Source organism: Lepus europaeus, chromosome 10, assembly GCF_033115175.1.
Source record: "Lepus europaeus isolate LE1 chromosome 10, mLepTim1.pri, whole genome shotgun sequence".
NCBI classification, from domain to species: Eukaryota; Metazoa; Chordata; class Mammalia; order Lagomorpha; family Leporidae; genus Lepus; species Lepus europaeus.
In genome coordinates, this window is record NC_084836.1 from 84734194 (window position 1) to 84757142 (window position 22949).

Sequence of the window (22949 nt, forward strand, 5' to 3'; positions counted from 1 at the left end):
GGAGAGAGGGAGGAAGAGAGAGAGAGAGAGAGAGAGAGAGAGAGAGAGAGAGAGAGAAATCCTATCCCTAGGATCACTTTCCAAATGCCCCATTGGCAGGCCAGGGACTAAAGCTTGGAGCTGAAGCAGGGAGCTAAGATCTCAATCCACAAGAATAACAGGAACCCAACTACTTGAGCCATCATAGCTGCTTCTCAGGGCCTGTATTAGCAATAAACTGGAGTTAGGAGTCAACACTGGGTATCAAATATAGGCACTCAGTTGGGGGTATCTTAATTGCTAGGCCAAATGCCCACCTCCAAATTAATTCATATGCGTATCTAAGTTTGAGAGCCACTGTGATAGAATAAAATAGCAACTATGTTTGTGATTAGTTATTAGAGTCAGGTTCCGTACTCCCATTTTGAGAAGTTTCTTGCATGTTAATTTATATCTTCTCCCTTGCTGAGAATATTGGTTTGATTCTTGCTATTTCTTCCTGATGGGAAAATAGAAGCCAACTATTTTACTTCCATTTTCCTTCCTTTCTTTTCATAATTTCCTTGTTTCTCCTTCCCTCCTGCCTTCTTTTGTTTCCCAAATGCCTTTAATTTCTTTTCTTCTCATCTTCTAGAGATGCATAAGTATTCTACTGGCATTCACTATGACCGCAGAAATTAAATTTACTTGAACTAATTTCCAATTGTGCAACCAACAGAGACTGACATTACAAAGTGATAGGCCATAATAAAAAAAAAATCTGTCTAATTTAGCATAGATTATAGGCAGGATAATTTTATGGTAATTCCCAAGTTAAGACATGGAAGGATATTGAGGTCTGTCTTTATTCTGGGTAACTATTATGAGTTTTTCAATAAGGATAATGTATTAGGTTTTCTTTTTCTTTCTTTGTTTTTGCTGTTGTAAGTTACCTAGACTTAGTAGCTTAACATAGCCCAAATGTATTATCTCTTATAGCTCTGGATGGAGGCCAGATGTCTAGGGCTAAAATCAAAGCATCAGCTGAGCTGCCTCCCTGCTCATGGCTCCAGGGAGGAATCCATTCATTTCCTTGCCTATCCCAGTTTCTAGAGAACACCTGTATTCCTTGTCGCATGGCTCCTTCCTCCAACTGCAAAGCCAGCAGCATGGTTTCTTCAAATCTCAATCTCTGTCTCTTTTCTCATCTAACACGTATCTTTCTATAATTTTCCTGCCTCTGCGTTTTTCTTACAAATATATCTGTGATTATACTGGGGCCACCTGAGTAGTCTAGATTAATCTCTTGTTGAGATCCCTAACTTAATCATACCTGCAAATATGTCACAGAGCCACAGGTTGCAGGGATAAGGACATGGAAGACTTTGGAGTGACTTTACTGTGTCTACTTCAGGTAATTATAAAATAACTGCAAACCTTGATGTTCCCTTCACTCCCACATTTTATTTGGTGCCTGTCCTAGAATTTCTATTCCTTATCATTTGTGATGAAATAGTAATATATCTTTTGGATATCTTCTTGTATTGTCAGAATTAACTGTAAGGTCCCACTGATGCCTTCTGAAGTAAGAACCAAAAGTTTGGAAATATGAAACACATCTATATATGTAATTATATATAAGTTTATTTACAAACACATATATAAATACATATATGATATATACAATATAATATGAATCTATATCATTTCTAACTATGACATTTTATGCAAATTTTATTTTTTGATCACAAAATGTTCTATATTTTTAATGGGAAAAACAAGAGCAATATAACACAGTAAGAAATCCTGACTATATCCATTTTGAAAAAATACTCTCAACATTGAAATTGTATGTCTATACCTTAATATATTATGAATCATGTATCTCAATCCTGAATGTTATTACACTGTGAACTGTGCTTGTCAGTGTATGAAACATGACTAGTTAAAGTAAATTATATTTAATAATTGAAGAACAACACAAATATAATAAACTGAAAACAGCATTCTCCTTTCAATATGTTTTAAGGAGAAATGTCTTGTTTCCCCCTTTACTATTTCTTTGCTGCTTTTTAAAATTCAGTTTCAATTAAAACAAGGCAAATAAACTATGAGAATATAGCTGAAAATGAACTGATGTACTTTTAATGTCAAAAGTGTGAGTTTAACAATGGGATGATATTTACTGGTTAGAAGCATGACTGATTCATCTTGACACCACTTCCTTTGAAGATTCACAATGAAGTAAAGCAATCACATGCAATCAACCCAAACCCTTTGCTATTGTTAAGATGTTTACCTATCTTTTTCTTTTTTTTAAGTTATTGCAGCAGATGTCATAAAATAAATGTGGTGAAACATTCAAGCAACAAGTTCCCTAATTGTTTCCATCTTGATTATAAAAACAGATCGAAAGGTAAATCCTCACAGTGAAATAAATGCAAAAAATAATTAACATTCAAAGTACTCCTTATACCACCTGCTCTTTACATACTGTGCTGAAACAAAGGCACCTGATGTATGAAGAGTAATGAAAAGAAAATGAGTTTCCCTCCAAAGCAGAGAGAAAAGTAGCACTAACATTTGAAAGACAAATCAGAATGACTATATCTTTGGTACACTCATTAGGGCCTGGTAGTTCCTGTATCTGATGGCTCAAGTTCAGTGTAAATGCAAATGCAGTAAATATTTTATCAAAGGTAGGACATAATACTTTATGGCTATTTGTTTACTAAAAGTATCAAACAGCAACCTTTTAATTGAAATAATTATTGAATTTCTACTCCAACCAGTATCTGAATTAAGGCTAAACTTTTCAAATTGTATACAAATTCAGGTTAAACTCGACTTATAATAGTTTCCTTTTGCTTGTAAAAACATTTCCACTTATTTAGTTGAGAGGCAGAGAGACAGACAAGTGGGAGAGAGAATGACTGCCCATATGTTGATTAGTTCTCCAAATGCCCACAATGGCCAGAACTGGGCAAGGCCATGAACTGGGCTCTAGAAACTCAATCCAGATTTTCCCACAAGAACAGCAGGAGCCCAGCTACCTGAGCCATCATCACTGCCTCTCAGGATTTGCCCCAACAGGAAGTTGGAATCAGGAGCCCAAGCCAGGAATTGAAGTCAGGTACTCCACTGTGGAACAAATGAATCCTAACTGCTAGGCTAAGCAGCTACTCCAGAGAATATTTTTATTTATAATAAAACAATATGTTATCATATTTTATATTCATATTATTACAGTAATAGTTTCACCTACAGCTGTGATTGTTAGTTCCTTCACCTAGATGACCTTTCTGTACAAAGGGTTATGATTAGGAACTTTAGTTGACAGTCAAAATGCAAATAAGGAGAAAGCTACAATCACTTCACTGGGAAGTAGGTGAACCCTCCCTTTTATCGACAGGAACAAAAAATGGGTTTAAAGAAAATTAAAATTTTTAATCTAAGAAAGAAAGAGCCAAGCAAACTAGATTAACCAGATAGCAAAGCCAAATCACAAAGTAAGGAAGTAGGCTTCTAAATAGGGGGTTATAGAAATTATTTGATTCTACATATGGAGACACACTGCTTTGGGATCTCTCTCATGCATCAGAGGGAGCAATTTTTTTCAGCTTACAGGCTTGGGAAGGGGTATGGACAGACTAATGACTGTTCCTACAGGAGAGTAGGGCACTATGACAATAAACCCATTTCCAGGGATGCATCTCAAGGGTATGGTTGATAAAGACTTTATAATTTGGGAGTTCTTGTATTAAAAAGAGGACATTCAGATTCAAGGTAATTCATATAGGTGTTACAGAGTGAGGTTCAGCAAAATTCTCTTAACAGGTCATGTAATAAATGTTTCAGGTTTTGCATGTTCTAATAAATTTTATTTGTAGGCTCTGACATTTGAATTTTATATAATTCCACATGGATACTAAACCAAAGCCCAGAAGAATGTACTAAATGCTGTATTTTATAGTCCTTATTAGCTAAAGCTTTTAATTTAACATGAACAACACAAAAATCAATGATGAATCCATTTAATCCCCACACTTGTCTTGGGCTTTCACTCCATCACTTCTGCTTTGATAACTATACTATGCCACCATGATTTTCACTGACAACTTGGGAAGCCAGGAGAGCAGAGTTGGTTATATTTAAAGTAGACATTAATTCAAAAATGGTCAAAAGAAAAAGATGATTATATAATGATACAGGGATCAAAACATCAGGAAAACACAAGAACTGCAAATATTTATTCACCAAACATCAGAGCATCTAGTTAGGCAATGGAAATACTAACAGAGCTGTGGGGTTCTTAATGGCCCACTCTCAACAATGGATAGATAGTCCAGAAAGAATATCAAAAAGGAAACAATGGATTTGAACAACACTATGGACTAACTGGACTTTTATAGGACACTTGATCTGGCAGAGGCAGAATACATATTCTTCTCCAATGTGCATAGAACATTCTCCAGGATAGATCATGTTAGGCCACAAATAGCTGTTAATAAGTTCAAGATTGAAATCATATAAGGCGCGGCTGGCGCAGTGGTGCAGTAGTTTAATCCTCCACCTGCGGCGCCGGCATCCATAATGGGCACCAGTTCTAGTCCCGGCTGCTCCTCTTCCAATCCCAGCTCTATGGTGTGGTCTGGGAAAGCAGTAGAAGATGGCCCAAATCCTTGGGCCCCTGCACCCACATGGGAGACAAGGAAGAAGCACCTGGCTCCTGGCTCCAGATCGGCTCAGCTCTGGCTGTTGCAGTCATTTGGGGAGTGAACCAATGAACAGAAGGCCTTTCTCTCTGTCTCTCCCTCTCACTGACTGTAACTCTACCTCTCAAACAAATAAATAAAATCTTTTTTTAAAGATTTATTTATTTACTTGAAAGTCAGAGTTACACAGAGAGGGAAAGAGAGGCAGAGAGGCGGGGGGGGGGGGGGGGGGGAGTCTTCCACCTGGTGGTTTACTGCCTAGATGGCTGCAACAGCTAGAACTACGTCAATCTGAAGTCAGGAGCCAGGAGCCTCCTCCGGGTCTCCCACACGGGTTCAGGGGCCTAAGGACTTGGGCCATCCTCCGCTGTTTTCCCAGGCCGCAGCAGAAAGCTGGATCAGAAGTGGAGCAGCTGGGACTTGAACCAGCACCCATATGAGATGCCGGCAGGTGGAGGCTTTGCCCACTACACCACAGTGCTGGCCCCAATAAATAAAATCTCTTAAAAAAATCATATAGTGTATATATTTTAATCACAAGAATATGAAAGTAGAGACAAATAATAGGGGAACTTTCAGAAAATTCAAAAATATGTGGAAATTAAAAAGCATGCTCCTGAATTTCAAGGAAGAAATAAAAAAAGAAATAAAAAAATCTTGAAACAAACAGAAAAGGAAACATAGCAAATCAAAACTTATGGTATGCAGCAAAGCCTATATTAAGAAAAGTACGGGGGCCAGCACAGGTTAAGCATCAGCCTGCAGCACTGGCATTCAATATAGGCACCAGTTCATGTCCTGGCTGCTCCACTTCCAATCCAGATTCCTGCCATGGCCTAGGAAAGCAGTGGAAGATGGCTCAAGTGCTTGGGCCCCTGCACCCCTGTGGGAGACACTGAAGAAGCTCCAGTCTCCTGGGTTTGGATTAGCCTAGTTCTGCCCACTGTAGACATTTGGGGAGTGAATAAGCAGATGGAAGACCTCTCTCTCTGTCTCTGTCTCTCTCTGTCTCTCTCTGTAACTCTACCTGTCAAGTAAATATATCTTCAAAAAAACAAGTATGAAATAAACAACTCAATTTTAAATCTTGACCAACTAGGGAAAGAAGAAAAAAACTGAACTCAAAGTGAGCATCAGGAAGGAAAGAAGATTAAAGAAGAAATCTCTGATCACTAATGAAATAGAGACTAGAAAAACAATTTTTAAAGTTAAGAAAAATAACAGTTGGTTTTTTGAAAAGATAAACAAAATTGATGAAACTGTAGCTAGACTAATGATGAAACTAGAGAGGGAAGCCAAATAAAATTATCAACGAAAGAGGAGAATTATAACTATTACCAGAGAAATGCAAAGGATTATAAGATACTGCTATGAAAAAATTACATACTAAAAAATTGAAAAACATTAAATAAATGGAACATTTCTAGAAACATACAGTCTAACTAGACTGAAACATGAAGAAATAGAAAATCTCAATAGACCAAAACTGAGTACAGAGATTGAATTAGCAACCAAGAATCTCCCAGGAAAGAAGACCTCAGGACCAAGGAAGAAGTAATGGAAATTCTTCTTAAACCATTCCAAAAAATTAAGAGGGAAGGAACACTTCCAAACGTGTATGAAAAATAAACTTTTATTTTTATTCTGCTTTCCATGAACTTCTTGAAGCACCTTTGCAGTTCTACATAATTCCAAGATAGACAAGTTTTAAAAGACTTAAAAACCATTGAGTTTTAAATCCTTTATGAATTTTCTTAAATTCTTAACTTTACAGATTTTATTGAGAGAAAAGACCATATTATATTAAAATCATAATACTGATGACTCTGATTGAAAGAAATTCAGAAGTAGGACCCTAAGCCAGATGAAGTGTTAGTAATATACTAACTCATTGATTTACACTAAATTTTTGAATATAAGGTTCCATGTCTTGTTTCAATAAATGTAAGACAGAAAACCTAAATGATAAGAAATTATTATCTTACTTTAGCCAGATTTTAAAAATTTATTAATATACAAAGTGATGACGTATCGCACAGTTGAGCCATCCAATAAGTACAACTATATTTTAACACATGTGCATCTCCAGTATATGTAGAACAGTAGTCCCTGGCACAAAATGATACTGAATAAATTACAACCTCAAATGTAATTGGAGGCTACTGCTGTATCCCAATACTACATCAGTATTTTATTACTTCCTGTTAACACCAAGTGTCTAATAGTTAACACTGATGAAGACAGTGAAGTGGGTAAAAGGCTAAAAACGGCAGTTTCACTTTCAATATACTGTCAAGAAAAATTGTTCAAGGCTTGACAATAGACAAAGGCAATGCATGAGTATTATGTCCACGCAATGCTGGGAGTTGCCTAGTATATTCTATGGGTTATCTGACTAATCAAAATATTATTCCTTTGACTTTCTAGACAGTAGATTAATTTATAGGCACATCTGCAGAGATAGAAGTTAACTTGTAGAACACTTTTGGTAATGAAGATGAGATTTGTTTATAGCAATGAAATTGAATTTTGTGATGGAAATAAGGGGTACATCTTAGTCATGTATGATATTATCCAGTTCTGAAAATTCCAGTGCTCTTGAATGGTGTGTGCTTGTACTGACACTTTCAGTATTTCTGTGTGTGTATTATGACATATGTGTACATCTACAATCCCTAATCCAGATATACGGAGATGGATTACACACATATGCACACATGGTTCAAATTCTCCTTTGAACTGATTTTAACATCATTCCCTCATTAATGATTTAAATAAAGTATTTTACATGCATTAATTCTATCTTTATGAGAGCCATGATTGTTTTTAACCTAGAAAACTTTTATTTAAGGTATACAAACTTCATGCCTTTCATATATACAAATTTAGGAGCACAGTGTGAGTCGTTTTATCTTTCTAAAATAATAATTTGGCATTATATATGTCTTGGGAAAGAAATTGAATGCAATGAATAAGTCATCAAATGTTAGTAATTATATTGCCTTTGAAGAAGTTAATTTTCTGAAACATTTAAGAATCATATATCTTTAAATATTTATTTATAAAATATTAAAATGTAAAATAATTTAAAATATGTAAAACTTAAATGTAAAATAACATATGTAGATGCAAGTAAAAACTAATTTTATAGTAGTTGTGATCAGAATTTAGGTATTTCACCCACAGAGACTGGCAGAATTCTAATGTAGCAGAGAGGAAGAAGTTCAACATATGGGAGAATTCTTTTTGTTTTTGCAAATTGCTTTTAAGAAACCACATGGTCACAGAACCATATGGCTCAGGGCATGCCCAGACTGACCTAGGCTTGATACAATGGTATACTAAATTAAATTGAGGAGTTAGGGATGGGAGTAAATCATGACAAAAGAATTTCAGGATGCGACTGGATGATGGATGTTTATTATAAGAGATGGTTTCTGAAAATTCCCCAGATGAAGATGGGCTAATAACCAATTACAAGTTGCAGTTCTAACATTTACCTAAACCTACAAACATACGTGGGTTTGTGGTACTTCAGGGAACGGAGGGATGAGAGCCGTCGCAGTAGGAGGTACTCTGAGGACCAGAGAGACCGTGTGCAAAGAAGGAAAGATAGAGGTTGAGGTGAGAAGTTGCCACAAACAAAGCTTTCAACTTGAGATGAGAACAAGTGGTTCTTAAGCCAAAGAATTCTCAGAGATACTGGAAAGGACCATGGTATCCTCTAACATGTAAAATGGCATTCAGGATAATTTTTTTCTAGCTCTTAGAAGTTTGATGATAATGGTAAGCTAGAGAATTCAGATAAATTTAAGAGGCCTGAAAAACTTTTCTAATTGGGTAGCTACACATGACCTTTTTACATGCATAGTCCAAATTTGTACATGTACATATATACATATTATACAAACTGATCATACTGTAGCAGCAAATATACTTTTCATTTTCACTCTTCTTTTTAACTTTAAAATTATTGGTCAGTTACACTTTTGTTTGAGAAATACAGATAAAGATCAACATTCTAAAAATAAATTTTAAAAAAATCTTACCTTATACAGTGCTAATTTGAATGAACTGGTTCCATATGTAAATTGCACTCATAAATATATGTAGAAAACCTAAACAATTTATAAGGTAATCATTCTACCTTCAGTGTAAGAAATATCCTGAAGCATTTTAAAGTATTTATAAGATCCAATTAAGGGCCAGCGCTGTAGGGTAGTGGATAAAGCTGCCGCCTGTGGTGCCAGCATCCTATATGGGCGCCAGTTCAAGACACAGTCACTCTACTTCTGATTCAGCTCTCTGTTATGGCCTGGGAAAGCAGTAGAAGATGGCCCAAGTTCTTGGGCCCCTGCACCCATGTGGGAGACCTGGAAGAAGCTCCTGGCTCCTGGCTTCGGATCAGTGCAGTTCCAGCCCTTGAGGCCAATTAGGGAGTGAGCCGGTGGATAGAAGACCTCTCTCTCTCTCTCTCTCTCTCTCTTGGCCTCTCCTTCTCTCTGTGTAATTCTGACTTTCAAACAAATAAATTAATTAATCTTAAAAAAAATCCAATTAAGGACTGGCAGTTTGAATTTCATTTATATCTTAAAAATAAAGATTGGGTTGATAAATTCTAATTATAAAATATGATTAGGAAAGAAGGCCAGTAACAAAAGAAAGCCATTTGAAAGTAAAACTTCCTTAGAAAGCGAATAGTGCTGCTAATGTGAAAAATACAGTATCAGTAAAGTTGATGTCAGTTGAAAAGATGATGTACAAAGATTTTCTGAAAATAGAAAGTTCCAGGAAGTTGCTTTATTTCTCAAGATGCAAGCTGATATACTATTTTGCATGAATCAAAAATATGCCCAGCTACGATTCTCGGTAGCAAAGAACACCAGCTGGATATGAAAGCCTGAATGTTATTGATTCTGTGTATGGCTACATTGCTGGCATGGGGTCTGCTTTTCCAGGAGTGGTAAAAGGGCTCTGTCAGCGATATCAGAATTCCATTAATAATGGAAAAAACACCAAGGGCTGTGTAGTGATGCTTTGTAGTCGAGATAAATCCCTAATGGATTTGACTGGTAGGAGCAGAAAAGAAAGCGGCTCACTTACTATGAGTTCTCTCCAAGATGAAACAGGAGCCAGAGGAGCTGCAAGAAAAGATGTTTCCCATGTGGACTAAGAAAGATAGTGATGGAAATCAAGCCTGGTTCTAAGCAGACTGTGTGTAAACCTAATTTGAGCTAAATGGCTTTTTTCTTCCTTTAAAGTATCCTCAGGGAACAATTAGCTGTCCAATTATTGGTACGTTGTAATATAAAATACTGTTAATTTGGCTGATCTTTTTGCTCAGTCGAGGGTGCCTCGGCATTTTTTGTCAATAGAATAAATAAAGCTGGGAAAGATCTTCGAGTGTTCGGTGTCCTTGTGACCACTGGCTTCCGGGTCCTCATCGCTGTTTCATCCAGAAAGTGGCACTCAGAGTTGTCCTACTAAGCAAAGTTACAAACTGGAGAAAACTATGACTGCTTACCTGAGTTTATACCTCACACTACTGCCCTAGAAACTGGGACTCTTGAACTTTAAGGGATTGCCAGGGACCCCAGAGTTAGAGGTGGAAGCCACACTCCCCTGGACACTTCGTACACACGCCAGTCAATCAGCAAACCATGAACCCATGGATGTGACATTTTATACTTGTTGCTGATGTGCACTGTACTCTTGGCTTATGGGTCTGCCTACATTCATCTTTTCCCAGGAAAAAGCAAAATATACCCTGAGCTATCACCAATATTTTCATCAATCTTAGGTAAACAGTTAAAGGGGTACTATCCCATTCTATTTTTATTCATTGATGTAAGAAAAATAACAGGGACCACATATATGCATTCTGTATAATTCTGGAGAAGTCTAATATAACTAAAAATTAAATAGGAGTGGAGATTTTGGGAACCAATAAGGACATAATGTTGATTTGCTTGATATTTTACATCAAATATTTCTAAATTCAACCAGACATAAATCTTATGGGACATGTTTAAATGCTTGCTATATATCTTATGCTGAAACATGGGATCCTTTCGACAGAAATTTTTTTATTACATTACTCTGATGTTCAGTTATTAACCTAAATGATGTTATTCTACCGGCTTTCACATGTGTTGCAGATCCAGCTGGGAAAGCATACAACTGGACTCATTTAGGAAGAGACAATGAGGCTATAGGAGAAAAGCTACCATATGTGAAACCTCACTCTATGCCAGTTGAAATTTTTGTATTCCAGATCTCCCACGGGCATGGCCATTGTGTTATTGTGTAATTTTATCAGCATGAACTTCTGCTGAATATTTTCCCACCTTTTCAAAATCCATATTTTGGGAGAGCTAACTTCAAAACTTAATGTTGCAACATCTGTGCCCATACACCTGGGAACCATAGAAGATGTGTCTTAAAGATTATCTACATTTTCTAATCTTAAAAAATGCCACAAAATGAGAGAAAAAAAGGTGATACATTTTCCAGGTTTGGATTTTTTTTTTTCTTTAAAGGAACCACTTTCTGCCTGTTTAAAAAGATTCTTACAATAGGGCCGGCGCCGTGGCTCACTTGGTTAATCCTCCGCCTGCAGCACCGGCATCCCATATAGGCGCCGGGTTCTGGTCCTGGTTGCTCCTCTTCCAGTCCAGCTCTCTGCTGTGGCCCAGGTGCTTGGACCCTGCACCCGCATGGGAGAGCAGAAAGAAACACCTGGCTCCTGGCTTCGGATTGGCGCAGTGCACCGGCCGCAGCATGCTGGCCGTAGCAGCCACTTGGTGGGTGAACCAAAGGAAGGAAGATCTTTCTCTCTGTCTCTCTCTCTCACTGTCTAGCTCTGTCAAATAAAAAAAAAAGATTCTTACAATATAGGACAAATAATATATCTATAGCTACAAAGAATATCTCTACAAATGTAATAGAATACTCATTTGGATTTGTTTACATATAATTCCTATTACATATGTGTAGCTTTTTGTTAGGACATTATTTTGTAAATGTACACCAAACCTGGAGCTATAATCTCAAAATTTGTCCAAACAAGACTCTTTAATAATCACATTAAGCAAAGTAGAGGGAAAAAATATTCTAGTACTTTGAAATTCTTTTTTGTCTACTTTTTGTTCTGTGGATGTATGAAGAGCATAGTGGTATCTTTTTTAAAAAACAGAAATTATGGTTTTATCATAATTTCTCAAACAGAAGATTGAGATCTTCACAATAATAAAAGGAATATATGAATGGAGAGAAGTGCCTCCTACCCTACCTTCCACTGATTGTTCTTTTTATATACAATAAAATACAAGTTCATGAAATTTTGCTTGATGTTGTCATAATGAAGTAGACAGGCATATAGGTTAAAATTCATTAGGTTTGTGAGCTGGAAGACCATGCCTTCACCACACCCCTGTGTGACCTCATGCCTTACCTGATACCTTAGCCATGCCCCTGTGTGACCTCATCCCCTTACCTGGCCACACCTGGGTGCCCATCAGCTAATCAGGCTAATTAACCACTCCCCTTTGGAAGTGGGTTAATAGCCTGGGACACGTGTGTCCGGCCCTTCTCTCTTCCCAGGCCTTTTGCTGGGAGGGGACTTGCTGTAGCCCTGTGCCTCCCGAAGGCCACGCACCCTGGGTTTCCTGGCCAAGATGCTCCTCCACGTGGCTGGTTCCTGGTACTTGGTATGAACCCAGATTTACCTCTCTTTCTTAAATAAAGCTCTCACTCTCCTATGCATCTTTCTCACTAAATAAAGGCTTAAAATGTACCATGCTGTCTCTTTTATCTGTGTCGGTATTTAGAATTCTTCTCTAAATGTTAGGCAGGAACCCTCTTGGGCTTATTAATATTGGGGATTTAGTAATAAGCATATGGTGAAATCATATGCCACCCCAAATTCCGGTAGCACATGTGGCACCCCAGATAGCACTTCTGGGGTACTCTAAAGGGCCACAATTTTGTATAAATTTTAGGGGGTCATCTCTGATTTCAATTCCATTTTTCCGTGAACTCTTTGAAGCCCCCCATACACGGTAAGATAGGGTTTAGAGCCATATGAAAACTGTTAGCATGAGATGATGTTGCCATTCAAATGTGCAGAACCATTTGTTGTTGAAGGATAATACAAAATATGTGAAGTTTTTGTGGATTTCATATTGGATATTGGGGAACTCACATGTGGAATCTCTTGACTTTGTCATCAATTTATTAAGTTAAGATTGTTGCTGAGTGCTTATGGACTGTTTTCTATGTGCCAAGTATTACTATAATGCTTTATATGTGCTATTCACCAAAACTGTAAGTGGCAAGTGCTTCCATTATCACCATCTTACAGATGAGAAATTTGAAGCAGAGAAACCACACAACTTGCCCAAGGTCACCCAGCTTCACATGGTGGAGAAGTACTACTGCAGAGCCCCCACTAATCTGCACAACCCTCTCTTGCTTTGGGTACTTTTCCTACATGTAATAAAATAACTTTTTTTTTTTAAAGAAAAGTAGGATTTATTCAAGTTGGAAACCTCCTACTGAAGCAGCAAAGAGGAGGGTTCTAAGGGCTGGTGGTAGTGGGGCTTTTTAAACACAATCTTAGGGAAGAAAAAGTCAGTCAATACAAGGTGGGACAAACCCATCAAAAGACCTGATTTATATTTTAATTATTTTACCCTGTCTGTCTTGCTCCTGATAAAACAAAGAGCCATCAGAAGAGTGGCTAATTTACAATAGACTGGGAGCTCAGAAGGATAAAATCACCACTCTCCTACTCAGAATAGCTTTCAAGGTGGGTTGATGCAAAGAACAAGGTGAAAAGGTGAGGCATGTAAACTGATTTCAAATTTCAACACTGGAAATAATCAAGGCAGGGCCAACATAAGCATAATAAAACTTTAAAGGAAAATGTGGCTAATGTAAGCCCACTGGCATTGTCCTTTCACAGTGAAACAAGACTAGTGTCTGCTAATACTAACTGATAGAACCAAAAAGGGAGAGAATGATCCAATATGGGAAGAGGGATACACAGCAGACTCATAGAATGGCAGATGTCCTAAACAGCACTCTGGCCTCAGAATCAGCCCTTAAGGCATTTGGATCTGGCTGAAGAGCCCATGAAAGTATTTTAGGCATGGAAAGCCAAGACACTCTGGCAAAAACAACAACAACAAACAAACAAAAAACCTAAATGAAAGAACTGTATGAGTGAGATCCCAGTGGAAAGGTGGAAAGAACGAACGGTCCATCAAAGAAGGAGGTACCTTTCTCTGAAGGGAGGAGTGAACTTCCACTTTGACTATGACCTTGTCTAAATAAGATCGAAGTCGGAGAACTCAAAAGGCTTCCATAGCCTTGGCAACTCATGAGAAGAGCCTAGGGAGATTACTGACATCATAAACAATAGTGTCAATTTGTTAAGACTACAACAGGAGTCATTGTGCACTTACTCCTCATGTAGGATCTCTGTCCTTAATGTGTTGTTCAATGTGAATTAATGCTATAACTAACACTCAAACAGTATTTTACACTTTATGTTCTGTGTGGGTGCAAACTGTTGAAATCTTTACTTAATATATACTAAATTGATCTTCTGTATATAAAGATAATTGAAAATGAATCTTGATGTGAATGGAATGGGAGAGGGAGCAGGAATTGGGAGGGTTGTGAGTGGGAGGGAAATTATGGGGGGGAGCCATTGTAATCCATAAGCTATACTTTGGAAATTTATATTTACTAAACAAAAGTTTAAAAAAATGAAATTTAATGTCAGAGTTGCTATAGGCATATAACAGAATCTGATCTTGCTACTTCCCTATAAGTTGTTTCATCATTTATGGAAGAAGACTAGCATACCTATAAGGAAGAGAGGAAGAGTATTTAACTCCTAAGTAATTAGGAATGGGTTTAACTCTAGGGAAGGTACTGGAGGTAGGACAGCGAATCAATGCATGCTGAACACGTGCTTTTCCTTTATGGGTGAAGTTAAAAAAGAAAACATACCATCTGTTTCATGTTTTTTTTTTTTTTTTTCTCATAGCAAATAATTTCTGTTATGGAGAAATTAAGCAAATAGGTATGACATTATGCATTTTTCATTTTAGGAATACAGTTGAAGGAAGCAATTCCATAATTCCATGTATCTGAATCTGAGTAAGCATTGTATCAATTCTTTACTATCATTGTCAGGCATGAAATATTCTAAGTGTACCATTCACTTGACTTACCAGGAACATGGCATCATGAGTCTGAACTAGGATTTGCAACTGAGAAAGGATTATTAGATGCATAAAGAAGGAAAAATATTGTGCTATAAAAGCAGTGGAAAGTCAAAATCCCTAACATAGGTTAGCAGTTACATTGTGTCAATGTCCCTGCTGAGAAGAGTTCATAATTTGGAAGCTGTAGTTGCTATTGACCTGATTTTACAGTTGAGATGATGTCTGCATTTAATTTGGCAGGAAAATTGATCACTGTGTTCTATAAACAAGGCCTATCATGTCATTACCCTGAAACTGCTTTGCAAATACCTATTCATTTAAGAGCAGTCTGATTTATAATATAGTGTAACAGACAAATTATTTCATGAGCTATTTTAAAGAGATTGCTTTATATTGGAAAATTGGATTTGCCAATTTCTTCAATAAACACTAAATGTCTTTGATAATAGCTATTTTATAAAGATTTTTTTTCAAAAAGGTTTCTTTCTTCACTTCAATATATTGGCTTCTTGACCCAAATGCTGCTTAATATTTACAAAGTGTTCATTCTCCCTTTAACTTCACAAGTCATTATGGAGTCCACTTATTTTTAAAATACTATTCAATATTATTGTATCCTAATATTAGCAGAAAAAGTTTCCAATTTAGAAGGTTCATATAATGTGCATATTTTATATAAATTGCTTATTTAATCACTACCACATGAAGGAAGACAAAATGAAATCAATACAAAAGTATTACCTTACTCGTTTCAAAGCCATTTCAGATTTTCTATGACTTTTACCTCCTCCAGTCTATGATTTTATTTCTTTTCTAGAGCTATAAATTAAGAACTTTAAACTGAACCTAAGCGGGAAAAACATCTTCACGCTATTAGAAATGAAAAGTTACAGTGTCTTTGTTTTTCTACTTCTAGATTTTACTTCACTTTCGCAATGAGGGTCCACTGTATGTGGATGATTTTGGTGGTTCAACCCCAAGCAGGGATCCAGAGAATCTCTGCAACCTTGATGGGTTAATTTAAGAACACTCTTACCTTTTTCACCTTTTTCTTCTTGGTCATCTGTTAGTGGAATCACTTCTGGTTGCTCCACAACTGTGGCTTCTTCTTGGTTTGATGAAAGCTCTAAATAGAATGACACAGAGGATACCGAGGGATGTTTTAGTTGGCACCATTGAGAAAACAGTGACTACAGCACAAATAGTCAAAGTTCCCTTCGACAAAGCAGAACACTATTGCCATCCTCCAGTCGTCATTACCTAACACACACACACACACACACGCACACACAAACGCGTGTGCCATCCACACAGTTAATTCAGAAGTCATGGTTTATAGTTTCATCTCATTCTCTGATAACAATATATTCTGGTTTCAGTACCTTCTGTTTCCATACACGAGCTCTGGGATTCTGTCTCAATTTTTATTTCATTCTTCGTTGAATCATTCTCTTGTCCTGTTAAGAACAGCAATGGAAAAATAGAAGAAATGTGATATGCCTGACCATAGCTCTATTCTGAGTTTTACAAAAAGCAAAACTTTCAGAAACCATGCTTCAATCATGCATGGAGAGATAGAAGATGGTCCTGAACCAAAGTGAAGGGCAAAGATATGATTTTTCAAATCTTCAAATTCATATCAATTATTTTGTGAGAAATGTTCAGAAAAAGAATATTTTCTTTGAACTGATCGGTAGAATTGGTATTTAGATTATCAATGTTCTGGATATGAGTGGCCACACCCTGGAAGTTTTGAAAATGTAAAATAATTTCGGGGCTGTATGGGATAACTACATTTAATTTCCTTTTACTATATATTTATTTCCCATATTGAGGATTCAAAAAAAGTTAAAGCACTCTTCCATTATACAGCATAAAAATCTCGACTGACATGAGTATACAGGGATTGAACGGCATTACAGCTCAACCGTTCTCTCAAGACACCTATTAGATATAGCCAAGGTCAGGAGAGAATTCAACCAACTCTTGATTACTCTGAGGCTGATTATCTAGTAATGGCTTTTCTCCCACAACCCCTGGCTTCTCCCCCATTCTCCCCTGTAGAGTTTTGAACATTTAAGTGCTCATTAATAAAGGAAATTGAAATCGGCCCATTTTGCCTTATGCTAATGAAAGACGTTGTGCTCAGGATATTTAACTGTTCAAAGAAAAACTTCAGAGCTAGGGTTGGTTATAATCACGAAGGGGATGCAGAAGATTGGGCTCTTTGCCTGGGGCATGTGTGCGGGAGATAGTATTATTGCTCCAAACTGTCCCTACTTCTTCCTGCAAGAGGGCTATCTATTTTCTCTAGCTGGTCCCTGTGGGACAAGTATAGGTTCTCTCCCCATTGACAACAGGCTTGTACATGTGACTTGCTTTAGAGAACCGCACTGGAACAGACATTATGCTCATTGCATTTGAGCAGAACCTTTAAGACCCATTGCATGCTTCCTTCAACTCCTCTGTTTGTGATAGAGAATGCTACTTCAGCCTAGATCCTGGAATAAAAACAGAATGGAGCAGAGCCAAGCAGAGACTAAGCAAGCCTTTGTTATTGAAATCAGTGAGACTTTGGAGGTTGTCTGTTACTGCAGCCATATTGACTCACATTCCCTCACCTTCAAGCTTTCCATTTGGCATAACTGTTCTTAAACCGCTCACTGTCCTACTTCTACTTGATACAGATGGGGAAAAATAAATATTTTATACCATTCATTTCTCCTGAGCTCAATCTTAATAAAAGAATCTGGTAAAATAATTAAAACTACAGCATATTTATTTATCTGATCACTGAAGGTAGAATCCTCAAGCTGTCTGTGACAATTTTTTTTAGTCTTACAACAAAATGCCAAGTCGTGATGAGTTTGCAAATGGTGTTTCTTTTCCCACGTTCCATTCTCCTGCCCCCTTTCTTCATTCAGGGAAGCATCATCTGTCTCTTGGGTTTCTGTTTTCGTCTCTTGTAGTAGAGTTTGTGAATTGCTAGCAAAAATCTCTTTTCAAACATGGATTTGATGAAGAGCTTTCCCTTGCTTGTAATTCCCATTTATTGAATTATTTGCCATTGCTACTCAAAGTATTGCTCGTAGACAGGTAAAGTTGGACTTACTTGGGAGCTTTTAAAAATGTGGAATTCTAGGCCTCATTCCAGACCCGTAGAATCAGAGCCTGCATTTTAACCAGATCTCCATCTGATTTGTATATACATAAAAGCTTGAGCAGCATTGGCCTAGAGGATATAAATGTATCTGCAAATTATTGATCCCATAAAAAATGCCAGACTTTGCCTAGACACTTTATATATATTATCTCTAATCATCCCATTATCCTTGAAAAATAAGTATTATGATCCCCATTCTGCTTTCAAAATTTATAACTAGGTATGCTACAAATCCATTTTTGCTTTCTGTTTTGCCGTGGAATATTATTATCTTGCCCTTTAACTTTTTACATGAAAGTCTAACTTGCATTTAGTACAATGTGTGAATTATAAGTGTACAGTTTGATGACTGTTTGCATATGCACACATGTCTTCCTGTGTGATCAATATCCAGATCAAAACAGTTCTAGCATCAGTCTTTCTCTTGTCATCCCCAACATGTGTGAGTTTGACATTCACATATATGGAGCATACAGTATATGCTCTTTTATATCTTACTCTATCCCATCTATGAGATTAATCCAAGTTGCTGAATACATCACTTGTTCAACCTTTTTCATGGATAGTTTGTCACTGTATCCATACTGAATACAGTATGCCATATGAGCATTGAACAGATTTCAGTTTGGGGCTATTATGAGTAATAGTGATAGAAACATTCTTGTACATATCTTTTTATCTTTTTTAAAAAGATTTTTTGTTTATTTATTTGAGAGGTAGAATTACAGACAGAGAGAGACAGAGAGAAAGGTCTTCTATCCACAGGTTTACTCCCCCAGTGGCTGCAGCTGCTGGAGCTGAGCTGATCCAAAGCCAGGAACCAGGAGCTTCCTACAGGTCTCCCATGTGGGTGCAGGGGCCCAAACACCTGGACCATCCTCCACTTTCCCAGCCCATAGCAGAGAGCTGGATCTGAAGGGGAGATGTTGGTGACACAGGTAGAGGCTTAACCCACTATGCCACAGCCCCAGCCCCTCCTGTACATGTCTTTTCATGGACTTATATCACTTGGGTATGAACCCAGAAGTGAAATCGCATCCTTATCACTTTTGTGTACTATACAGAGTGATGACAATTGTCCTACCGTCACTCATTCTACAATGTACTGTCACTAAATCATGGCTATGTCAGGTGCTGGGAATAGTCCTTAAGTACGATAAAGAACTGGGGCTGGTGCTGTTGCGTAGCCAATAAAGCCAGCGCCTACAGTGCCGGCATCTCATATGGGCAGCTGTTCGAGTCCCAGCTGCTCCAATTCTGATCCAGCTCTCTGCTATGGCCTGGGAAAGCAGTAGAAGATGGCCCAAGTCCTTGGGCCCCTGCACCCACATGGGAGTCCTGAAAGAAGCCCCTGGCTCCTGGCTTCAGATTGGTGCAGCTCCAGCCGTTGCAACCAATTGGTGAGTGAACCAACGGATGGAAGACCTCTACCTCTCTCTGCCTCTTCTTCTCTGTGTAACTCTGACTTTCAAATAAGGAAATAAATCTTTTTTAAAAAAAGACAAAGAACTTGTCCTCAAAATGCACAGAGTTATAGGGATACAGATGTTATATGTGGAGATACTTCTTTCTTATGAGATGTGAAACAGAATTGGTCACAAGGAATGGGGTTGATGATATTAACTTTATTGCTGATAAAAGTATAGCTGTGTGGTTTGTATCTGAGATCATCTTTAGAGAAATACTAGATGGACACCAAAATGGCTGGATGGAGAAGATTCTTTTATGAATCACAATGACAGTAGAGGGAATATTTTCAACATGTTTTGGCAAACATCTTACCCAGATAACTCCAAAAAGGGAATTTAAAAATGGAGACAGAAGCAAATAATACTAAGGGAAATACTTTAAAAGTATACTCATAACACAAGAATATAGGGGCCAGCGTTGTGACATAATGGGTTAAGCCACTGCCTACAATGCTGGCATCCCACATAGGCACCAGTTCAAGTCCTGGCTGCTCCACTTTTGATCCAGCTCCCTGCTAATGTGCCTGGGAATGCAGTGGAAGATGGCCCAAGTGCTTGGGCCCCTGCATCCACATAGGAGATCAGGATGAAGCTTCTGGCTCCTGGCTTTGATCTGAACCAGCCATAGCCATTGCAGCTATTTGGGGAATGAACCAAAGGATAGGAGATCTCTTTGTCTTCTGCCTCTCTCTCTCTAACTCTACTTTTCAAATTCATTAAATAAAAAAAACTTCAAAATATAGAAAGTTTACTTGTGTTTACAAGGACATATAAGAACATATGGATAAAAAATGAATTAAGCAGGAAATTGAGATAATATGGGGAAAAAAGCTACAATGGCAAAACCACAATGATGGTATTAACCACTGCAATGGATTCATAAAGAGAATAAATACTATAAGCAAATTAACATTACACATATCAAACTTTTGAATGAAAATACACTAAGATATCAAAGGTAGTGAGTAAAATGAAATGATGAAGTGCAAAATGATGATAGATAATATAGAAGAGAAAACAGCAATAGAATTTCTACTATAAGAAGGTGGAGGTCTAAGCAACAGTATTTTATCTACATGATGCAACCATTAATTAACATTTTATGAAATTAAAAATACTGTAGAAGGTAGCATATAATTTCATTTTATTTAATTATACATTCCAAGCTGGCAATGTGGTATAATGTATAAAGCTACCACCTGCAGTGCCCACATCCCATATGGGTGCCTCCCTGGCTGCTCTATTTCCAGTCCAGCTCTCTGCTAATGGCCTGGGAAAAGCTGTGCAAGATGGCCCTAGTGTTTGAGCCCTGACACCATACTGGACATTGGGATGAAGCTCCTGGTTCCTGGGTTTGGCATGGCCCAGACCTGGCCATTGCGACCATTTGGGGAGTGAACTAGCAGATGGAAAGTCTCTTCCCTCTCTCTCTCCCACTCTGTTATCTCTCTTTCTGTAACTCTGGCTTTCAAATAAATAAATAAATCTTAAAAAACAATTACAATCAATGTATATTTATGTTAGTGGGGAATATTGATAAATACAAATACTGAAAAATTGTACCTCAAATGGTAACACTGATTATTTTTGAATGGTAGATGGAATTTCAATTTATAGGATTTTATTCTAGTAACATGTATATTTGTTTTATAAAAATTGTATATTTCACAATTTAATAATTCCAGTGAAAACATTAAAAATAAATTCCATCAATGATATCATAGAAGAAAAACTTCTAGCTAAAAGGTGTGTGCCTGTGTGTATATGAGTGTATGTGCATGTAGTCAAATACAATTACTTTTTGAGTCCATAACCTATTTGTATTCTAAGTCACTTGAGAAATACAACTTTTTTAGGTGACTTTTAAAAAAATACTCTTCTTTTTTGTCTTCTGGCCAAATCATCCAGCATTCCCTGTGGTCCTTATAATACCAACCTATTCACAATTTTCTAAATGCATTATTTTATTTTTTATATTCATTTAGTTACATATATATATAACTAGTATATTTATATATTCCCAGTGGCTGAAATATCCTATTCTTTCTTACATAGGGCAGTTCTCATTTTTCAAAGGAAAGCCATCACTTTATCTTTATTGTACAGAGTTCTCTGAATTGAGTTCCTTTGCTCATTTGTCAATTTATTATCCTCCTTATCACAGTTCAATATAGTTGTATGTTTTTCATATTAGATTATATGCATTACAGAGAGAGAAATTTTATTTATGCATATCCTCCTTCCCAGTTGTTAAAATAAAGACACATCAATAAATGTCTACTGATTGGCCCTATGATCGAATACTCATCAAAGTTTACCAACACTCATTAGAGATTTTTAAAGTACTTTCTCTTTCATCCTTTAACAACAATATAATTACGGTGTGCTCCTAAGTACTCCATATGCCATATTTATTGCAAAGAACCCAGGAATGAGAATAAAGATAATTAGATGTTTTAGGGAAACCGTGACTTCCTTGGATTTCAATTTCGTCATTTATGGAATTAAATCTATGGAAATCAAAAGCCAAGGGAAAGATCATATCACACTGGAGGATCTGAGCATCCTCCAACCAGCACACCAGGGACATTTAACTCCTGAATTGTGATCCAGCTTTGTCTGCATTCCTATGTGTCCCCTAGTCCCAGTGCTCCACCTGATTCGTTTTCAGAATAATTCACTCATGGATGGGAAGATTGTAATTCAACAGGGCCCAGGGCACCGCTGAAGAGGTGGTGCTGCTTGAGGTGGCAACCTGAGGCTGTTGATTTATGCGAGGGGTTTTTATAAGCCTTCACATTTCACCTGGAGGATGGAAGAGTTTTCCACAGTTCTCTTGAAGTGTTTCTCTCCCTTGCCCTGTTTTCTTGCTTCTACTTCTGATCTGATCACCTGTGTGCTTTATACATTTTGGCAATGTTTTCTTGCACTACAAATACACACATTTTCTTTTCTGCCAATTTTCTGAAATAAAGTCAGTAAAAAATGTGGGAAGGAAATGAAGTGCCCAGGTTTGGAATTCAAGAATGCCATGTTTGCTCATTCTGAAGCCTAGCCAGGATTTGGCCTATCACACAAGGGTAAGGGGTGTGTGAGCTTCTGGCCCAGTACTCAGGGCTGCCTTGTATCCATCAGGACTCAGGCTCTCCCTCCATCCCTGCACCTCCCCGCCCATCTGCTTCTCTGCTGGGTGCACTCAGTACACATTCCATTGTGCTTTCTTGGCCCCATGGGGGCAAGCTTTATGTTTGCCTTTCTACATTCCAGCCAGTTGAATTCCCCACTCTGTCCTTCGCGTTAATCCCTCCCCACAGAGGAAACAAAAGCACACAAAGGGTTCCACGGTTTAAATATATATATATATATTTTTCTTGCAGTGAACTCAATCATCCTTACTAATGGGAGG

At 37.5% G+C, this 22949-nt stretch overlaps 1 protein-coding gene across 1 annotated transcript in view; it reads right to left on the reverse strand.

The window, feature by feature from the left end:
- LOC133767827 (ADP-ribose glycohydrolase MACROD2-like) overlaps positions 1-22949 on the reverse strand; it is an 874013-nt gene that overhangs the window by 53182 nt on the left and 797882 nt on the right. The window contains exons 9-10 of the mRNA XM_062202273.1: positions 16294-16368; positions 15948-16037 (exon numbers count right to left, since the gene is read on the reverse strand). Of these exons, the coding sequence (XP_062058257.1) occupies positions 15948-16037; positions 16294-16368 (165 nt within the window). The remainder of the gene's footprint in view (positions 1-15947; positions 16038-16293; positions 16369-22949) is intronic.